General features: G+C 44.5%; 1 protein-coding gene across 14 annotated transcripts in view; it reads left to right on the top strand.

Annotated features, from left to right (window-relative positions):
- The window catches only part of SPECC1 (sperm antigen with calponin homology and coiled-coil domains 1), a 276,684-nt gene that overhangs the window by 183,165 nt on the left and 75,615 nt on the right, over positions 1-17,904 (top strand). For 9 of the 14 annotated variants that reach the window (XR_010408729.1, XR_010408730.1, XM_064583452.1 and 6 more), the window contains 4 exons: positions 3,010-3,083; positions 3,458-3,636; positions 15,923-16,068; positions 17,105-17,205. Coding sequence is in view for 12 of the 14 variants with exons in the window: in XM_064583452.1 (XP_064439522.1) it covers positions 3,010-3,083; positions 3,458-3,636; positions 15,923-16,068; positions 17,105-17,205 (500 nt within the window). In the remaining 2 variants the exon portion in view is untranslated. The other 5 variants (XM_064583461.1, XM_064583460.1, XM_064583459.1 and 2 more) reach the window with 4 other exon arrangements.

Genomic DNA, 17,904 nt, shown 5'->3' with positions numbered 1-17,904 from the left:
GGGTGGTGTGGAAGAAAGATTGTTGAACATGAGTCAGCAGCACGGGGTGATTGTGAAAAAGAGCAAACACATTTTGGAGTGTTAGGTCTACTGTGCATGAGCCACACCACTGCCCACGCTCACTGGGTATTGACAGAGCATTGTCTTTTGGATCTGACAGGTAGGAAGACGGGTGACAGATGGTCAGATGGATTTGAACAATGGGCTAGGGAGAAAACCGTTCTAGCATGTGTCCCATTAAGCCAGGATATCAAGTAACTTCTAGAGATCGGCCACTTCATCACCAAAGAGGCTCCAGTATTTGGCTTCTTTATGAACTCATTGTTTGCTTTGAATAGGGAAAGACGTTAAAAGGGATTAGTTAAACATTGCCTGCTTTGTCCAAATAAGCTTTATCAAATTATCACATCTAATGTGTTTTGCTTTTGTCACAAAGGAATTAATGCACAGAGCTTTCCGTGACACTCACCATTGCTAAAAATAGCGTAGTTGGTTGCCTGAAAAGTTCCCCGACTTGTTCGCCCATCCTCATTATTTGCGGAAGCCATATCTGGGAATTCACCTGCTTGCCAGAATTTATTTGTAACCCCAAAATCAACACGGCACTTCTCACATCATTTGCAGACGTGCACAGAGAGCGCAGCAAAAAATTTTAGTCTCCCCAAGTGCATTCCCAGCTCAGCTCGAACAAGGTGACCCTTTGCCTTCTTCTTGTTTCAGCTCTCATACTGCAAACAAGTATCTTTCTCGTGGTTATTTGGTGCCATGATTTTTGTGCCTTTTTTTTTTTTTTTTTTTTTGGCTATTTCACTGTATAAAGTGGCCCCTAAATGAAGTCCTGAAATGCCGTCTGGGGTCCCTACGGCTGGAAAGCCGGGATGTGCCTAATGGAGAAAATAAGTGTTAGATGAGCTTTGTTCAAGCACGAGTTTTAGTGCTGTTGGCTGTGAGTTCAATGTTAACGAAAACTTCCAGAGAAAGGAAGATAGAAATTCACCACTCTGGAAAATGCTGAAGTAAAATCTGTGGCATGTGACGAAGATGTGCAGCTATATTTGCGGATTCACAAGATGATGTCTGGCTAAAAAAAAAAATAGCGGACTACATTATTGTGCAACTAAAAACCAGAGACTTTTACAGTCATGTTTCCCAGGGTCAGAAAAGCGTTAGACCCTTCTGAGCTGGTGCTGGCTGGCTCTTGAAGCTTGGAAGGCCTCACAGCATGAGAAAAGGTAAAAACTTGCAGGCGAGGCAGGTTCTGTCGATCAGGAGGCTGCTGAAGAATTTTTAAAATACCTACTGAGTGTTAGCAGGAAAAGGGTTATGTGGGTAAGCAGGTTTCCAGCACTGATGGGACGGGCTTGTTTTTTTTTTTTTTTACAAGGACACTGGCAAACGACTCTGTATAACAGAAGTAATGTCTCCTTTGATAAAAATGTTGTGATCAGAGGCTTGCAGGAACCGAACCCTGTATTTCCCGTAGGAGCAAAGTTCAGTATTTGCGAATTTGGCGTGCATGGCGACTTTATGTAATTGCCACAAATCATGAGAGTTGACTGTGTGTTCTACACCTTGATTGCTTGGTTAGCACCAGAGTTCCATCCTTCACTGGATGTGATACACAGCAGAATTACAGAACATCAGCATTCAGTGTCAGCATCATTTAGACAGTTCTCAGTAATTATGCTTGAGAAGATAACTAAAGCCCACCACCATTGACAGTGTATATTTCCAAACAGCACCATACTTGAAGAGCGTATAAAGTCAAAGAAGAGAAGTCCAGTTTTGCTTTGTCTCTGATATATTGCTCATGAGAATTTGGTTGTGTTGTCCCCAAATCCTTAAAAGTCAAGCACAACCCCACCAAGAAAACCAGCTTATAATTAATGTCCAGAGCAGATGTCCACACCATTCCCTATGGTTGTATCCTAACATAATCCAAGATTGAAAATAACATAGACTGGCTGTCTTTTGAGGAGCTTTTTAACTTTTGTCCAGGGTGTTAAGGTAGTACTAAGATGTCTTTTCACTAGGAGGCCCAGGGACACACAAATCCAGCCTGAGACCAGTCACTCCTCCCTATAAGATCCTCGAGAGAAATGGACAGAAAAGTAAAAAGAAGTGAAGGAGTGATTTCTTATTCTGCCTCATTGACCCCAAACACAGATTCTCAGGCCCCACATGCTGGATTAGAATGGTTGGGGTGGGACCCGACCGTGTGTCGTTTATTCTCATTGAAGCTTCTCTGATAATTCTGATTCATATCCTCAATAGACAGCTACTGCCCTGGAACGAATCATGAAGAACGATTGAAGAATTTTAACTAGGTAATGGACATGATCAGATTTAAATTGAAATGACTCTGGTAACAACATGGAAGAATCAGAGGCACAGAGAGAAGGGGACTGAGGATATTCTTAATTAGAGAGAGCAGTCAGGTCACCTTTGGAGCTGTTAAAATGCACCCACCCAAGATCCTGTCTTCCCATGGGTGTTCCCGCTCTGTGGGTCACAGTCTGGGGCTTTGAACAGGTTTGCTTTTGAGAGGCTTCCCAGGTGATTCTCTGGTCTAACTACAATTAAAAACCACGACTCTAGCAACTGGTCTAAAAGCCACCATAGTAATAACCAGTCATATTCTCTGTTATACAAAAGCCCTCTACCTCACAGCGATAAAGGACATTCAGGACCATAATATGCGACCACCAGGGGGGCCAGGAGTGAGTGTTAATAAATACGAGTGGCTATTCAGACCTCTTCCCATAGTGCTGCCTGACTGTTCCATCTGAGAGTATAACCTAACTCAACACCACTTATTCCCCAAACCATCCCATTTTCTGTGTTGGAAGAACCTCCAGTTTCTAGCTGCCAGGTTTCAGGGTGCTGAGGATGGAATTTATAGCAGAAGGGATGGATTTGAAATCTGGAGCTGCTCCCTCGCTACCTCGCTTACTTTCTCCCAGGAGTCTGGCGCCTTTTCCAACTCCTGTCTGACTTGTTTATTTCCAGGCAATGTGATGAAGCTGGAGGAACAGAAGTCAGACCTGGAAAGGCAGCTGAAGACTCTGACTAAGCAGATAAAGGTGAGATTTGGCTACAGCAGGGGATAGGGAGCCTTCTCTGTCGTTTTACTAAGCGCATCCCCGCCTTCGGTTTGGAACCCTTCGAAAAAGACCCTGTTGACTCTTGTAGCCTGCTTTCTCAATACCTTCCCGTGGGCCCTGGAACCACAGAGTAGTGTTGGCAGGAAACAAAATCAAAGCAGTCTTTGAATTTCAGGATAAACGCTGATAGCACAAGAGCGTCCTTCCCAGCCGGGCCGGGCCTTTTCCCCGGTGGTGGGACGGCACTGAAGCAGGACTCACTAAGGGCTGCCTGACGTGGGGCCCCTGGGGCCCCTGCCCACACACCGGCCCCAGCTGGCCTCTGACGCCGGCGTGGCTTCTGGCATTTTCAGGAGGAGACAGAGGAGTGGAGGCGGTTCCAGGCGGACCTGCAGACGGCGGTGGTGGTGGCCAACGACATCAAGTGTGAGGCTCAGCAGGAGCTGCGTACCGTGAAGAGGAGGTTGCTGGAGGAAGAGGAGAAGAACGCCAGGCTGCAGAAGGAGCTGGGGGACATGCAGAGCCACGGCAGGTCGGTCACGACAGAGCCCCGCGTTTGTGAGTCTACGGGCACCCACACCTGCTTGGCTTCTCCCTTACTCACCGTGCATGAGCCTTCGCCGTCTAGAGACGTGGCGCTTCTCTGTCTCTCTGTGCAGAATCTTTTATTTCTCTTCTAAGCTCACTAGACCTCTGCTGCCACCACCACACAACCAGGAATGGTCCATTCAGGGCTGGGCCACTGCCCTTCTCTGGCCTGAGGCAGTGAGAAAACTCTTCACTCACCTGTGTGCAAAAGTTTTAGCCAAGTGTCCTCCTACATTTAAAAAATAGAAGTACGTCTAGGATGCTCCTTTCCTCTTGGTGCTTATTAGTGCAGGGGAGCATACACTTCCCCGGGCCACGGCAACACCTTGCGTGGGTCCCTCTCCTGCCGTGGGCAAGACTGGACTCACTCCTGGGGGATTTGCCACCAGAGCAAGGACCCACTCCTCATGGCCCAGGGACATGCTTCTCCCTTGGCAACGCCTGGGGTCTGCCCCCAAAAGCCCTTGAACGAGCCCACTTTATTAAAAAGGATGAGCATGGAAAACATACATCTGGCTGACACATGACTTTCCCTTTCTGTGCCGAGGGAGGGAAATCACACGGTGTGTTGTTCCAGAAAGCTCTTCCTAACAGCGAGGTTTCAGAGGAAGGTGTTGCTAAAGTGAGCTCAAAGTTCATTATTATTTGAAATTTAAAGGGTTCACAGACGAGATGACAAACAGTACTTCAGGCCTTAACGAATGCAGTGTTCCCAGTCGCTAGTCCAGAATAACTCTCCCTAACTTTGAGATTCTTGGATATTAGGAAATTATTTTGAATTTTCAGATGTCTTTCAAATATGAAACATAGTATTTTAAAATCAGATTTAGTAAGTTCTGAATGCTGATTTGTGCAGTTGGCCCTCTTTACAAGTTTCCAGGATCAAGAGGGTTGTTCATTGGCTAGATTCTGAGCCTCTGGGTCTGATGTATTATCGTGAGTTTCATGACATTAGAAAAAGTAGATTTCTTCTCAGAATTCTGTGTTGATTCTCTCACCAAACTCGCTTCAGTCGGTCCCTCCTTCCTTCATTTATGAGTCTTATATGGAACAGGCTGCAGGGGCGCCCGGGTGGCTCAGTTAGGCGTCCGACTCTTGATCCCAGCTCATGTCTTGATCTCAGGATAGTGAGTTCAAACCCCACATTGGGCTCCACGTTGGGCATGGAGCCTGCTTAAAAACAGGCTGTAGAGAAGGATTCAGATTAAGATGTGTGTAGCTAGTTCCATGACTCACTCTTGAAAATCAAGATCGTTGTTTTATAGTCACACCTATACCCTCTGTCCACCAAAGCATGTGAATTTTAAGTTAAGGAGGAAGGGGAATCGCAAGACTAGACTTGAGAGTGTCCCCTGTTGAAGGGATCATGAGTCCCCTCGTTTGCTTTTGTGCTTCTGTTTAATTTGTCCACTTGTCTTGCTTTTATGATGTGTGTCTTTGGAAGAGGAACCAGATCATAACTTGCATCGCTTCGTACATGTGTTATTGTAAAGATAAATGATAAAAGACGAGTCTCGAGTTCATGTAGTTATCATACAAGCTGCTGCATTTCTTACCTGGAGTCTACGATACAGGCCAGATCATACAACTCGAACTCTGATACCGTAGGAAATCTCCGCACGAATCTTGACGATTAGGATCCATATACGATATTCTACACCGTCAAACATAGAGTCACCTTATTTTTTTTTTACAAACACGGTACATTTCTCTTATGACTTTTCTGGTGATTTGCAAACCTACCACCCAAATCCAGCAGTTTAATCCCTTATCACAAAACATTTCAAAATTGTAGGGCTGACACCAGCCCAGGACATGGCATATGACTGAAACCCCACAGGCGTCAGTGGGTTTGGGGCCTGTCATTGCCTTGGGCAGGGTTTCAGACAGCAGCCAGACCCAGTGTTCCGCCCTGATTCTGCAGACTGCCCCTTCTAAAGAGTTGACTCTGAAAGTTACTCACTGCTGGCTCAGCCACGTCCTGAACCTGCCCCCGAGCAAGACTTGAAACCAACCCACACCCTCAAAGGTCCTGAAGCGATGTAGTGTTTCCATCCTGGCCGAATGGGTTCTCGACTGAAACTGGACTTGACTTTGACAGTCATTTCATGAGAACTCAAAGGCATTTTTGGCTCAGCCACAGCCAAAGAACTTGCAGAAAATGCTCTGATGAGGTCCTCCAAGTACAACCAAGAGAAGGTAAGAGCACTTGAAAAGCACCTTGATCCTCACATGGCATTAACAGATTCGCATTCTCACTTTGCATATACAGGCATTTGAGGGGATATAGTCAGGCAAGTAGGATTTTAGAAAACTCTAAGAACCAGCTTGTTAGCAATCTTCAGTCTTACTGTGTCTTCAAAAGGATTTTTATTTTGGAGTCAGAATAACGGATGTGAAGAGTAGATGGGGAAACGGGGCTCTAGTCTTTGCCACCAACTGGCAAGATTTCCTTCCCAGACCCAGCTGCTCCCTTCCTCTAAGGAGATGAGAGTGGGTTGTGATTGAAGATCCCTGTAAACTCCACTGTTCCCTGAGACTAGTTGGTCAGCTGGCCTTTCTCCAGTGGGGGAGTGAGGAACTCATATGCCAACTGTACCATCTGTCCAATGCGGTCCTTGGAACCTGCTGGACACAGTGGCATCTCTACATTTTAGCTGGGCTGTGGACCTCCTCTTTTTCTTCCAGGAATTTGAACAAGCCAATGTAGTTTTTAGGCACCTGGAAGTGATCTGTTTTTGCTGGACACTTACAAACTAAGGGATGAAAGGATACTGAATAACTTTTTCAACTTTGGCTTCTTCCACCCTTGAGCCATTAAGAGCAAGCCATTACAATTCAAACTTCCATCGAAATTAAAACATCAAGCCTTTTTCCTGAAAAGTTGAGACCTGGGGCCTGGCCTCCAGATACAGAGAACACACACATGCAGCTCCCCTCAGTGACTTGATGGGGCCACACGAAGGACATTGTTGACCAGCAGTGCATGACATGGGCTTCTCGAACAGTAACAGGAAAGACCATGTACCTTTTTTCTCTTACTCTGAAACACTAAAGGCCATTATTTTTAGGGTGACTTACTCGATTTTTACCGTTCATCCTATGACACCAATAAACTTCCACGGAAAACATCTTTAAAAAGAGATGGTTAACAAAACACCTAAACGTCGGTGCCTAATTAGCAGTAGGGACTTCTAAGCAGAAGGTCTGAGATTCAGAACGTGTCTGGCTTCTTCCACTGGCTCCTGCATCGTCACCTCTGAAGCGAGCAGCATGGTGGCCCGTCACTGCCGGACTCTTCTGGAATCGGCTCTAACTCTGTGTGCACGGTGTATCCTGCCCTAATGTCAGCTGCCTGCCTTTGCCACTCTCTTTGTCCTTACAACTGTTGTGCGTCACAGCTGTGGGTTCTAGAGCCGTCACTGAAAGGCCGAGTGTGGGAGCTGGTGGTGTAGACGCTCGGGGTCACTGAGATACCTTTTCCAGCTCTCTTGTTGCAGATAACTTTGATACAGCCGCCCTAGCCCTGCCAGAAGGGGACCAGTCCTCGGGGGGAGTTCCTGATCAGAGCCTCGGGGGCCCCTGACACGTTGGCATCACAAGCCTTCCACGCCTTCCGCTTTCATAGCTGCCATCCGCGTCGCCGGCATTGGACACACGGCCCGGAATGGCGACGAGCTGGGTCTGCTGCCCTGCCCCCCGGCCCCCATCTTCACAGAGTTGCTTTGCAAAGCGTGGACATGAAGCTTCCCCGAGGCCTTTAGGACTCCTAAGCCTCAGTACTGAAAGAAATCCTTTTTTCTGGGTTGTTTTTTTTTTTTGGCCTTGACTGTAAGACAGTAGAGGGAAGCTCGAGCCACTCTGTAAATTACAGAGGCCCCCGATTTTGTGCATCCTGGCCGTCTCTACTTCCCCGACACGTTGTCTGTTAGAGGAGGTCTAGGGAGAGGGGCCCAGTAGTGGTGTTCTGAAGTCTTTGGCATGTTTTCTCCGTCCAAAGACCTTTGACTTCCAAAAAAAAAAAATTAGAGGAGTAGGAATTAAAACACATTGGTCCTATTCTAGATACTAGCTCTTCCCTGTGGGTCAGTAGCACCTGTTAAATCTTCTGTTTGTAGCCTGAGATCATGTTGCCTCAAGTAACTCCTTTATGAGCCTTCCCCCCCCCTCCATTTCTGTTTTCACAGCTCCATGGTCTCTATCAGCTAGCAGAGCATTTTCTGGAAGAAAGACAGCCCAGCCCTTGCCATGATGGGAGAATACAGCCATTGCTATATGAAAGGGGGAATAATGTGGGGGAGAAATTACCTCTTTACAAAGAGCCAGATTGTCTCCTTATAACCGCCACTGTTTTACACAGAGTCATGGCGATCAAGTGTCTTTACCTGTTTTCTACATTTTGGAATCGACTCATTGCACGATCAAAGATGATCCTTCCCTCTTTTTTTTTTTTCCTTCCTTCTCTCTTTTTCTCAGAAGATCCGGCAGTCTTTTATTTGGAGCATAAGATGAAGTTGTTCTGGAAAAAAAAAAAAACAGAGTACAAGCATGTTGTGAAGCTTTTTTATATGCAACTAGGGTGTGCAGAGAGAGCAGAGGACAGAACAAATGCAGAGCATGGGTCGCTGGTGCACATGATCCATGCCTGTGTCTTACTTTTTGGAGTTTATTTCTGTGCTTCCTCTTGAACATGGTGTCTCATAATCTTGGAATTAACACTACTTATGGCAAAATAGGAAGCCGTCTGTGTCCTGTCTCATTCTGAAGAAGCTAGCAAGTTCTGCTTCCTTTATATCAAGTCTCACACGAGCCCTTTCAGGCTGGGGTCTGACTTCATGACCTCATCGGAAACAAGCCACCCCTCAGTTGGGGTTTGATTTCCAGAGTCTCTGTTGGGCTCAACACAAATCGATGCTTGGCTGATCAGACGGGATGTAGTTGAACCAGTCCGTTCACGTGGTGGCAGTGCCCTTGGGAATCTGACTAAAAATTAAGGAACAACTACAACAAATGCCTCAGGAATAAAACTTAACCCGGAAATTGAAAGACTTTTGATCCAGAAGTGGATGATTCAGAGTGATCCAGAATTCAGAGTGGGATGTTAAACTTGGGAAGTACAGGGTTTGTGAAGATCTGCACCTAATTCAGCAGCCAGCATCCTCACTCAAGGAGCCACCATGCCGTCCAGACGGGGGCGGGTCTCCGCTATGTCCCCAGGATGAGACAGGAGCCCCTGTCTGGTGGGAGGAGGACGTGAGGAACAAGAAGCCTCTTTCACTCAGGTGCACAGTTTGGCGTGTCCAGCTGGAGAGCCCAGAATCCCTAGAAAAATTTCGCCTGGTCGCAGAAGAGAGGTCGATGCCTCCTCCTTGAAAATAGCTTAGACGCTCACTGGCATCGTCCAGTTTATCTACTGGGAGATTTTTACCTCAGATTGAGATTTTTTGGGAATGATACCACATTCACTTGCCAGGTGTTTTCCAATATAAACAAAATGACCTCAACTTCAGATGCACGGCTGTGCTTGGCAACCCCGTATTTCGAGCTGTCTTTAGTCTGGGTACCGTTGAATATTTTTATACATTAAGCATTCACGAAGTGCTAAATAAATACGTTATTATTCGGAAGAGTCTGTTGCCTGATTTGTAATCACTGGCCACATGTTTGCAGGGCCTTCATGTCCGTTTGTCCTCGGGTTTCTAGCGCAGGTGGTTTCAGAACTCGAAGGCCATGTCTGGTAACTAGAATTTGAGCCAGAAGCAAGCTGGACTTTCAATACAAGTTGTAGACAGCAGGCTGATTTTAATTATGAATGTAATTTTTTTTTTAATATTTTATTTATTTATTTGCGAGAGAGAGAATGAGAGACAGAGAGCACGAGAGGGAGGAGGGTCAGAGGGAGAAGCAGACCCCCCGCCGAGCAGGGAGCCCGATGCGGGACTCGATCCCGGGACTCCAGGATCATGACCTGAGCTGAAGGCAGTCGCTCAACCGACTGAGCCACCCAGGCGCCCAATTATGAATGTAATTTTAAAAATGATTTCATTATTGGAACAAGAGGGCAAGGAGCAAAAATAACTAATTTTGCCTAAATTGTTGAAGCAGAATGCCAGTGTTTCCCAAACAATCTAGTACATGGAATTTGAAGTCCAGGCTTAGCTTGTTGAACTGTAAAAATGAATAGATCACTTGGTGATTTGATATATTGGATTTTTTCTTAGTTATGCATATTTAGGTATCCTGGTAACAAAATGGAGGTGTATAGTGAAAAATATTCATCTTTTCCCTCTCTAGTACCACCCTGTTAAGGTAGTTAGTGTTCACAGTGTGTCTGTTTTTCTTTTTCTTTTTTTTTTTAAGATTTTATTTATTTGCGAGAGAGAGAATGAGAGACAGAGAGCATAAGAGGGAGGAGGGTCAGAGGGAGAGGCAGACTCCCTGCTGAGCAGGGAGCCCGATGCGGGACTCGATCCCGGGACTCCAGGATCATGACCTGAGCCGAAGGCAGTCGCTTAACCAACTGAGCCACCCAGGCGCCCCTGTGTCTGTTTTTCTTTACCTCTCCCTCTACTCATACAAATACATAGGGTTCATTTTTATATTTTTTATAAAATTTATAAAAGACATCAACAATGTATCATGGGCATCCTTCCAAGTCGATATTTATGAGTTTAACTCATTTTATTTTTTATCTTTTTATCATTTTATTTTATTTTAAGTAGGCTCCATGCCCAGCGTGGAGCCCAATGCAGGGCCTGAATTCACAACCCTGAGCTCAAGACCTGAGCCGTGATCAAGAGTCAGACGCTTAACTGACTGAGCCCCCTCAGGCGCCCCGAATTTAACTCACTTTAATAGCTGCATGGTGTCCCAGGGGACGGATGTGCCCTAGAATATTCAAACATTGTCATAGTGGTGAACATCAAGGTTGTATTTTCTAGTTTTTCTTTTTCTTTCCCAATAATGGCATAATAGCAGTCCTTATTCACATAGCCTTATAGTTGTGTTTTTATTTTCATAGGATGGGTTCCTAAAAGTATGATTGCTACCTTGGAGGATATACAGTTTTGATTTTAATAGATTTGCCAGATTATTTACCTAAGACTTGTGACATTTTATTCTTGATGAGAGTACCTGTCTATACGCAGCCTTAGCAGATGCAGATACTATTAATCTTAATTTTTGCCGATATGGTAAGCAAAAAATGCTATCTCATTAGTACTTTAAATTTGCATTTTCCTGGGGAAATTTTTATGTTAACCATTTGCTTTTCCTCTTTTGAGAATTGCTCGTTTAGCACTTTTGCTTATTTTTTCGCGGGCTGATTGTTTTTCTCTTATCCGTTTATAAATCAGCATCTTATTAGGAATGTGTGTTTATCCCAGTATATTATGGGTCTTTTGGCTTTACCATCGTTCTCATGGAAATTTTTATATTGTTACGCAGTATGTTAGTATTTTCCTTTACTGTGTCTGGGTTTTTTGTTTTTGTTTAAGATTTCCCCTACCCTCATCTTACAGAAAGATAGGCTATCACATTTTCTTTATCTATTTCTCTCTCTTGTCAGATATTTGATTTGCCTTTCTTTGTTTAGTCTGATGTGAGGTATGGGTCTTCTCCCAGATGGACATCTAGTCATGCCAGCACCATTTTTGATCAGAACCATCCTCTGCCCACCAAATCGAAATCCCGTGTTTATGTTATTTATTTCCTCTATATTCAGAGAGACTTTCCCAGTATGCCCTCATTTCTTTTTCTCTTGAGCTGGTTCTGCTTTAAAATATTTCAATGGGATTATTAGATTGCTGATACCATTTTTTAGACTCGGCCTTTCATATATTTTCTTTCTTATATTTCATATATTTTTCTCTGTTCTTGAATTTTATTGTATTCTCAAGGCAGATTGCTATCAAGCGTATGATTCTGTTTCCTGTCATAAATGTATAAATGTCTGCTGTCTCTTGAATGCAGCTATTCTCTTCATTTTATATTATGGAATATATTCATAGGTCAGGGCACGTCTTGGGACAGAACCGATAATTGTCCATCCCTTATTCTTGCTTAAATGGGTGAATGTGTCAGGACCTGACATTTGCCCAGGATCCATGTCTATAAGTTCTGCTTAGATCCGTACCCACTTTCGCTGACTGCTATTAAAATCTTAAACCAGAAGGGAGGCTCTTTAAGGTAAATTTATGTTACATATCAGAGGCACAGAAGCTCAGATGGAATACAGAGGAAGAATAGGTTCCTAGTGGGTGAAATTCATCTGTGTACATTTCCTTCCCTGGAGAAACTGGAATGTGGGATCCAGCATTCTGGCCTAGTTTTGCTTGGCCATTGTCTATTCTAGGGATGTCCCATGGCTCTTCTTAATCTGCCCCTTTTTGCCACTGTCCTTTTACCTGGGATAAACCATCTCTGGCCTCCTCGGACAGTCCTATCTTAATGTCACTGAGCCCTTGCAGGAAGAATGCTCTGCGTGCCCAGGGCTTCCCCCACTCCTCCCAGCCCTGGCCCTCTAGAGAGGGGACCTCACTGGAGTTTCCCCACGTCTTCATTTACTTTGAAAGGGAATTGGGGATAAAGCCTTAGTATTTACTTTCCATACCCCCCACCCCACTTATTCTCTGTGTAGCAGAAATTCCTCAAAGTCTGAGCCACGTAGATGATCTCTTCCTGTAGCTTCCAGTGCTGACGCCGGATTTTTACGATTCTTACTGCTGGGATTTGGAGACGAAGATGCTTGTGTTCCAACTGCTGTCTTATCCTGTTTGTTTTATGTTTATTTTGAACATGAAATTCGAAAACGGAGTTCAGAAAAACACGGATACCTGAGAGACAGAATACTTAACTAATTTCTCTCTCACTCGAGAGCTACAGACTTCTCTTAGATTTGTTTCATGCCTAACAGTAAGAAACATTTTGAGAAAATTGCGTTCCAGGTTAAGGGCATACATTGAGCAAGGGCACAGAGACAGGACGTACAAGGAACAGAACTTGAGGTAGCTAGGCTTATGGTCCGAAAGCAGGGTGGGTGGAGGGGAGTCCTAGGTGAGAAGTCTCTCCATCACCAGGAAGGGCCTGGAGCTGGGCTTTGTTCAGTTTTTCAAGAAAGAGCCCTTGCAAACACGTGATCGACATGACTGACCTTCTTTATGGATACTGATCTGCCAGTTGGGAAGGTAGCCGTTGTAATGTGACATTTCCCAGAGGTAGTTGACTTCTGAATACGTTGAGTATGTACAAGAGCTCACATATCCTTGGATCAAAATAGACACCACCGCCAGGTATCCTGTATGATGAAGTAGGTGCTGGGGAAAACCCACACCGTTTGAAGACCATTCTGTAACCAAACAAGGAGACCAGTGAATTAGAGAGATTCGATAACATTTTTAAAATAAAAGGTAACTGCAGACACACGTGCATATATATGTTTAACTTATAACAAAAGATAGATAAGGTAGACCAACAGTGAGTGTGGGACATGGTCCTTGCTTCCAACTGCCTGTCACTCTCAATTATGCGTTGCTACTTCCTAAGAGCAGATTTTTACATAAAAATAAGAGCAATGAAATACTGATAGTATTTTTAAAAATATGTGTTAAAATAGTTTTTAAGAAGAAATACCATCAGTATTATTTTTTTAGATATGCCTGGAATGCCTCACAGGACACCCAGGCCTCACAGAAAATCTGAGAAAGCCGTGGTCAAACAGAGCTGGAGTTGCGTCCCAGATTCACTGTTTACCCTCCAAGTGACCTTGTCAAATTTTCCATCTAAAATAAGGGATGATAACTTACAGGCGTGGGTTGTTTTTTTTTTTTTTTAATTAAATTAGATAATTTTCTTTGTTTTTTTAAAGACACATGGTACTTACTATGGAGTTATACACATTTTTTTTTTTTTTTGGTGTGAAAATTATCCGTTGTTATCATGGCTTTACATTCTGGGAGCAGATGGAAACATGCCTTACTTGGGGTGTTTTCAACATGGCGCCCAAGCACATGGTGGATGTGTCGTCTGAGATGCCCCAGAAGAAAGAGGGTCTGGTTCGACGCTGTAGGGAAACTGAACGCCCTAGGCTTATTGAAAGCTGGTATGTTTGTGTGCAGTTGTACCTTCAAAACCATGGACGCTGTACTTCTGGGTGATTTAGGGGATTTTCGAGGCTCACCTTGACTCTATATACGTGTGGTTTTTGTTTTACAGATTGACCTTCGAGTCTAACATCTGTCTTCAGGAGGCAATAGCTAACCTAGAACAGATCCTTAACCAGTAGTGGTACCTTGAAGGTTTTCCTTTATTTAATGAGTTTGCTGCTGTACACCTGGCTGTATGCTTAACATTTCTTAGTATCCTTTATAGAATACGGAGTCTTATTTTTCCCTGGACCAGAGAAAATGTAATACTTCATTTCTTGCCAGAGTTGTTACTGGTTGATCCCAGGCAATCGTACGACAGGCTGGTGTAAAGGAATTTCAAATCTATTTATGATGAAAGTACTGTACTAAATAAAACCAATAGCGTTCTTAATAACTGCTTTCTATGGTTGTTCAATTCAGGCTTTGTTTTGTGAATCCCCTTACCCGCCCCACCCCACACACGCTTGCACACACACACACATACACACTCACACGCACATCCCTGTTACGACCTGGGGGGTGTTTAGTTCAGCAGCTTCTCTGATCTTAAACAATTTGCAGAGTTTTCTCAAACTGACTTCCTGTTCTGGCCAAGCAGATTGATCCGTTGAAATATGGTCTTTGGGTATCTGAAGGCAGGAGGACTGGGAATTGGCTCTTATCACCTTGCTGGGTTCTTACGGAGTCCAAAGGACTCCTGTTTATTATTTGATATACGGAATCACAGAGAAACTTAGGTAATTGAAGGAAACGCTTGAGCAGATGTAGAATTGCTTTCATTAAATTATCAAGGAATGAGACAAAAACGAATTTTTAGACAAGATCTCCCTTTGAAGGGTGCCCTGAGTTTCTGCAAAGCCCTTGGTAGCTGGTCCTTTAAATGGGCTGGTGAGAAAGTGGCCCACTTTGTTTCCGACCTTCCTTGGAATGGCCGGTTTGGAAATTGGAGATTTTTTTTTTTTTTCCTGCTTATACCTAACCTGATTTCATTCTCTTTCTGCATCTTCCACACCTGATTTTATACTGCATAACACACCGGGGAAAATACAAAAAAACCAACTCATTCAATTAAAAAATTTTCTGAAATTCCTGATATTTTTTCAAAGAAGTCATCAGTGTCTTGGTTTTTTTTTTTTTTTTACTCCAAAGAAGGGGCTGTGGAGACAAAGGTGTGGTTAAGTTCTGCTTCACTTAAACGTTTTCTGTTCACATTGATCACAAAACAGAAGGAAGCTTCGAGAACTAAGGACAGGTAAATCCAACCACTGAAGCTTATGAGAACTGATCCCAAAAGATCAGTAAATAAATATTTTAAACTTCCACTGACCTTATTAAAATACACTGCGAGAGATACTCTGTTTGAGCCATTCTCATAAATTAGTCATCTTCTTGCAAAACAGCTGGTGGCAGTTTGCTATAATAAAAAGAGCAGTGCCTCAGCGGAGCCTCAAAATCAGGATGTCAGCTGCCTGGCTGGAAAGCTACCCCCTCGGTTACCAACAGGAAATGCCCTGTGCCCTGCCTCCCTGCCCCTGACTCGGGTCCCGATCCAGGTCTTGTCCTCATCTTTCTGATGGGTAGAATCTAAATCTGAGCTCCTAGGTGCAGGGGAGTCCTGAGATGACATCTTCCCAACCTCTGTGTCTCAAATGGGGGTTGGGATATACCCTCTGAGAAGCCAATCCATTGTATCCACCATGGACAATATAGCTACACGTTTAGGATAAATAACATTTGTATTTATTTATTTATTTATTTATTTATTTATTTATTTATTTTTGTAATATACAGAGTCGAATTAAGATCCTTTTTGTTTAGAGCTAATGTCAAGTCACACTGCCTCTAAAAATACTATTACTGGCCATTCCCAAGGAAACGTCTGGGATAAAAATTGAGAGCAAGACCTATATTATTTCCTGGAGAGGCAGACCTGATACAGAAAACAGGATTTGAAACTTGGGATCCTCCTTCCAGATTTGCTTTTCCATTTTGGTTCTGTTTTCATCTGTGTCTCTTCCCCCGCGCCCCCCCCCCCCATGGGACCATCCTCCACCTTTTCAACCGGATGTGCTCTTTACCACGCAGACCTGTGAACGAAGAGTCGGAGCCGCCCGAGGTCGAGGCTCCCGGCCGGTGGCATGGCATCTACGTGAACAGAACGTCTCCAACACCTTCAGAATCTGCGACCACCGTTAAGTCCCTCATCAAGTCATTCGACTTGGGACGGCCAGGTATTTATCCTTCCATCTCATGAGCAAAAGTCACATTCAGACTGTGGTCCCACGTATCAAGCCTGTCTCTACTCCCCACTGGCCCCGAATGGATGCAACCACAAGGGCTGTGTCTGGATCATTCCACGCGGAGCCAATGTGTCCAAGAGACCTGCCCACAGCCAACTGCACAGACTCAGTTGCACAGTGTTCCTCAGTTTCCTAGGAAATGAAGCCTCTGGTTGGCACAGCTCATTCTCATGAAACGCTAAGAGGGAAGTGGTAGTAACCTGAGTTTAATGGACACAGAGGCAGAAAAGGAACGGAAGAGGTGGAGAGAAAGAGGAGATTGTGTTACACCAGACTCCTGAGCCAGACTCCTCACTGTCTTCTTCCTGTGCAGTTGGCGGTCTCGTTGGACCCCCGGCCTTCCTCCCCTCCCCTGTTAGACTTTTCTCTGCCTGGTCTTGGGTGTGAACACCTTGGGTGCTGACCTGTCATTCCTGATCTTGAACATTCCCAGCTTTTTCTAGAAACGTCTCTCTGGCTCACCATTCACCTTTCTTCACTGTTATCTACATATATGAGAAAAATGCTTGTCTATACACACAAAAACGTAGTAAATAAAAGAAACTGAATACGCATCTGTCCAAAATAGCAATGTATTTCTTCTCTCGAGCACAACAGTTAAGCCTGTCGTATAGAGAGACTGGAGTCAAAGCTGATGCTAGGATGTACCTGGTTATCTTCACTAAAATAGTTCGCAGCTCAGTTAGATTAAGATGAGACCACGAATGTTAAAAGATGCGAAGGCCCAGTGACTACATTCAGTCCGTGAAGATGGGAAGTGAGTTAACAATAATGGTTTGTGCAAGAACTTTCCTGTTCCTTCTTGCCATAGATGCCTCCTGACCTGTGTTTTCTTGTCCCCCGTTGTGTCCCACCTCTAAGACCAACCCCCATTGAGTCGATACTTTTGTAGTAACAAATCAGGAGCTACTCTTTGCTATTTGGAACTGGAACAACATAGAAATGTTCCCATCTCTTTTCTTGGCAGGTGGAGCCGGACAGAATATTTCTGTCCATAAAGCCCCCAGAAGTCCTCTGAGTGGGATTCCAGTGAGGACCGCTCCCGCCGCTGCTGTCTCCCCAATGCAGGTGTTTTGAGGGCCTTGGGTATGTGGGTGGTGGTCCAGGCCATGTGGAACCGTGATGCTCTCTAATGCTCAGGCAACAGAGGGGAAGGGAAAACCACTTGGTCTATTTTTTGAGGCACGTTGAACATCATTTTTAATACGCGTACAATAATAATAAACTTCTGTTAAAAATTATGATTTTGTGGGGTGCCTGGGTGGCTCAGTCGGTTGAGTGTCTGCCTTCGGCTCAGGTCATGATCCCGGGGTCCTGGGATCAAGTCCCACGTCGGTCTCCCTGCTTGGCGGGGAGCCTGCTTCTTCCTCTCCCTCTGCCCCTCCCCCGCTGCTTGTGTTCTCTCTCTCTCAAATAAATAAATAAATAAAATCTTTTAAAAAATTACAATTTTAGGGCACCTGTGTGGCTCAGTTGGCTAAGCGACTGCCTTCAGCTCAGGTCATGATCCCGGAGTCCTGGGATCAAGTCCCACATCGGGCTCCCAGCTCAGCGGGGAGCCTGCTTCTCCCTCTGACCCTCTTCCCTCTCATGCTGTTTCTCCTCTCGCTTGCTCTCTAATAAATAAAATCTTTAAAAAAAATTAAAAATTAAAAAATTACAATTTTGAGGCTAAATAAAGGTGTGAGAGAGACACCATAAGTCTCATACGATTTGTTAATGACATTTTGTCCCCCATTAGATACATTTTAAGTTTTCAGTTCAGTG

This window comes from Mirounga angustirostris, unplaced genomic scaffold, assembly GCF_029215605.1.
Source record: "Mirounga angustirostris isolate CCGP_5_RB_7025 unplaced genomic scaffold, mMirAng1.0.hap1 SCAF_17, whole genome shotgun sequence".
Taxonomy (NCBI): Eukaryota; Metazoa; Chordata; class Mammalia; order Carnivora; family Phocidae; genus Mirounga; species Mirounga angustirostris.
The sequence above is the reverse complement of the archived record's forward strand: the minus strand, read 5'-3'. Positions and strand labels throughout refer to the sequence as shown.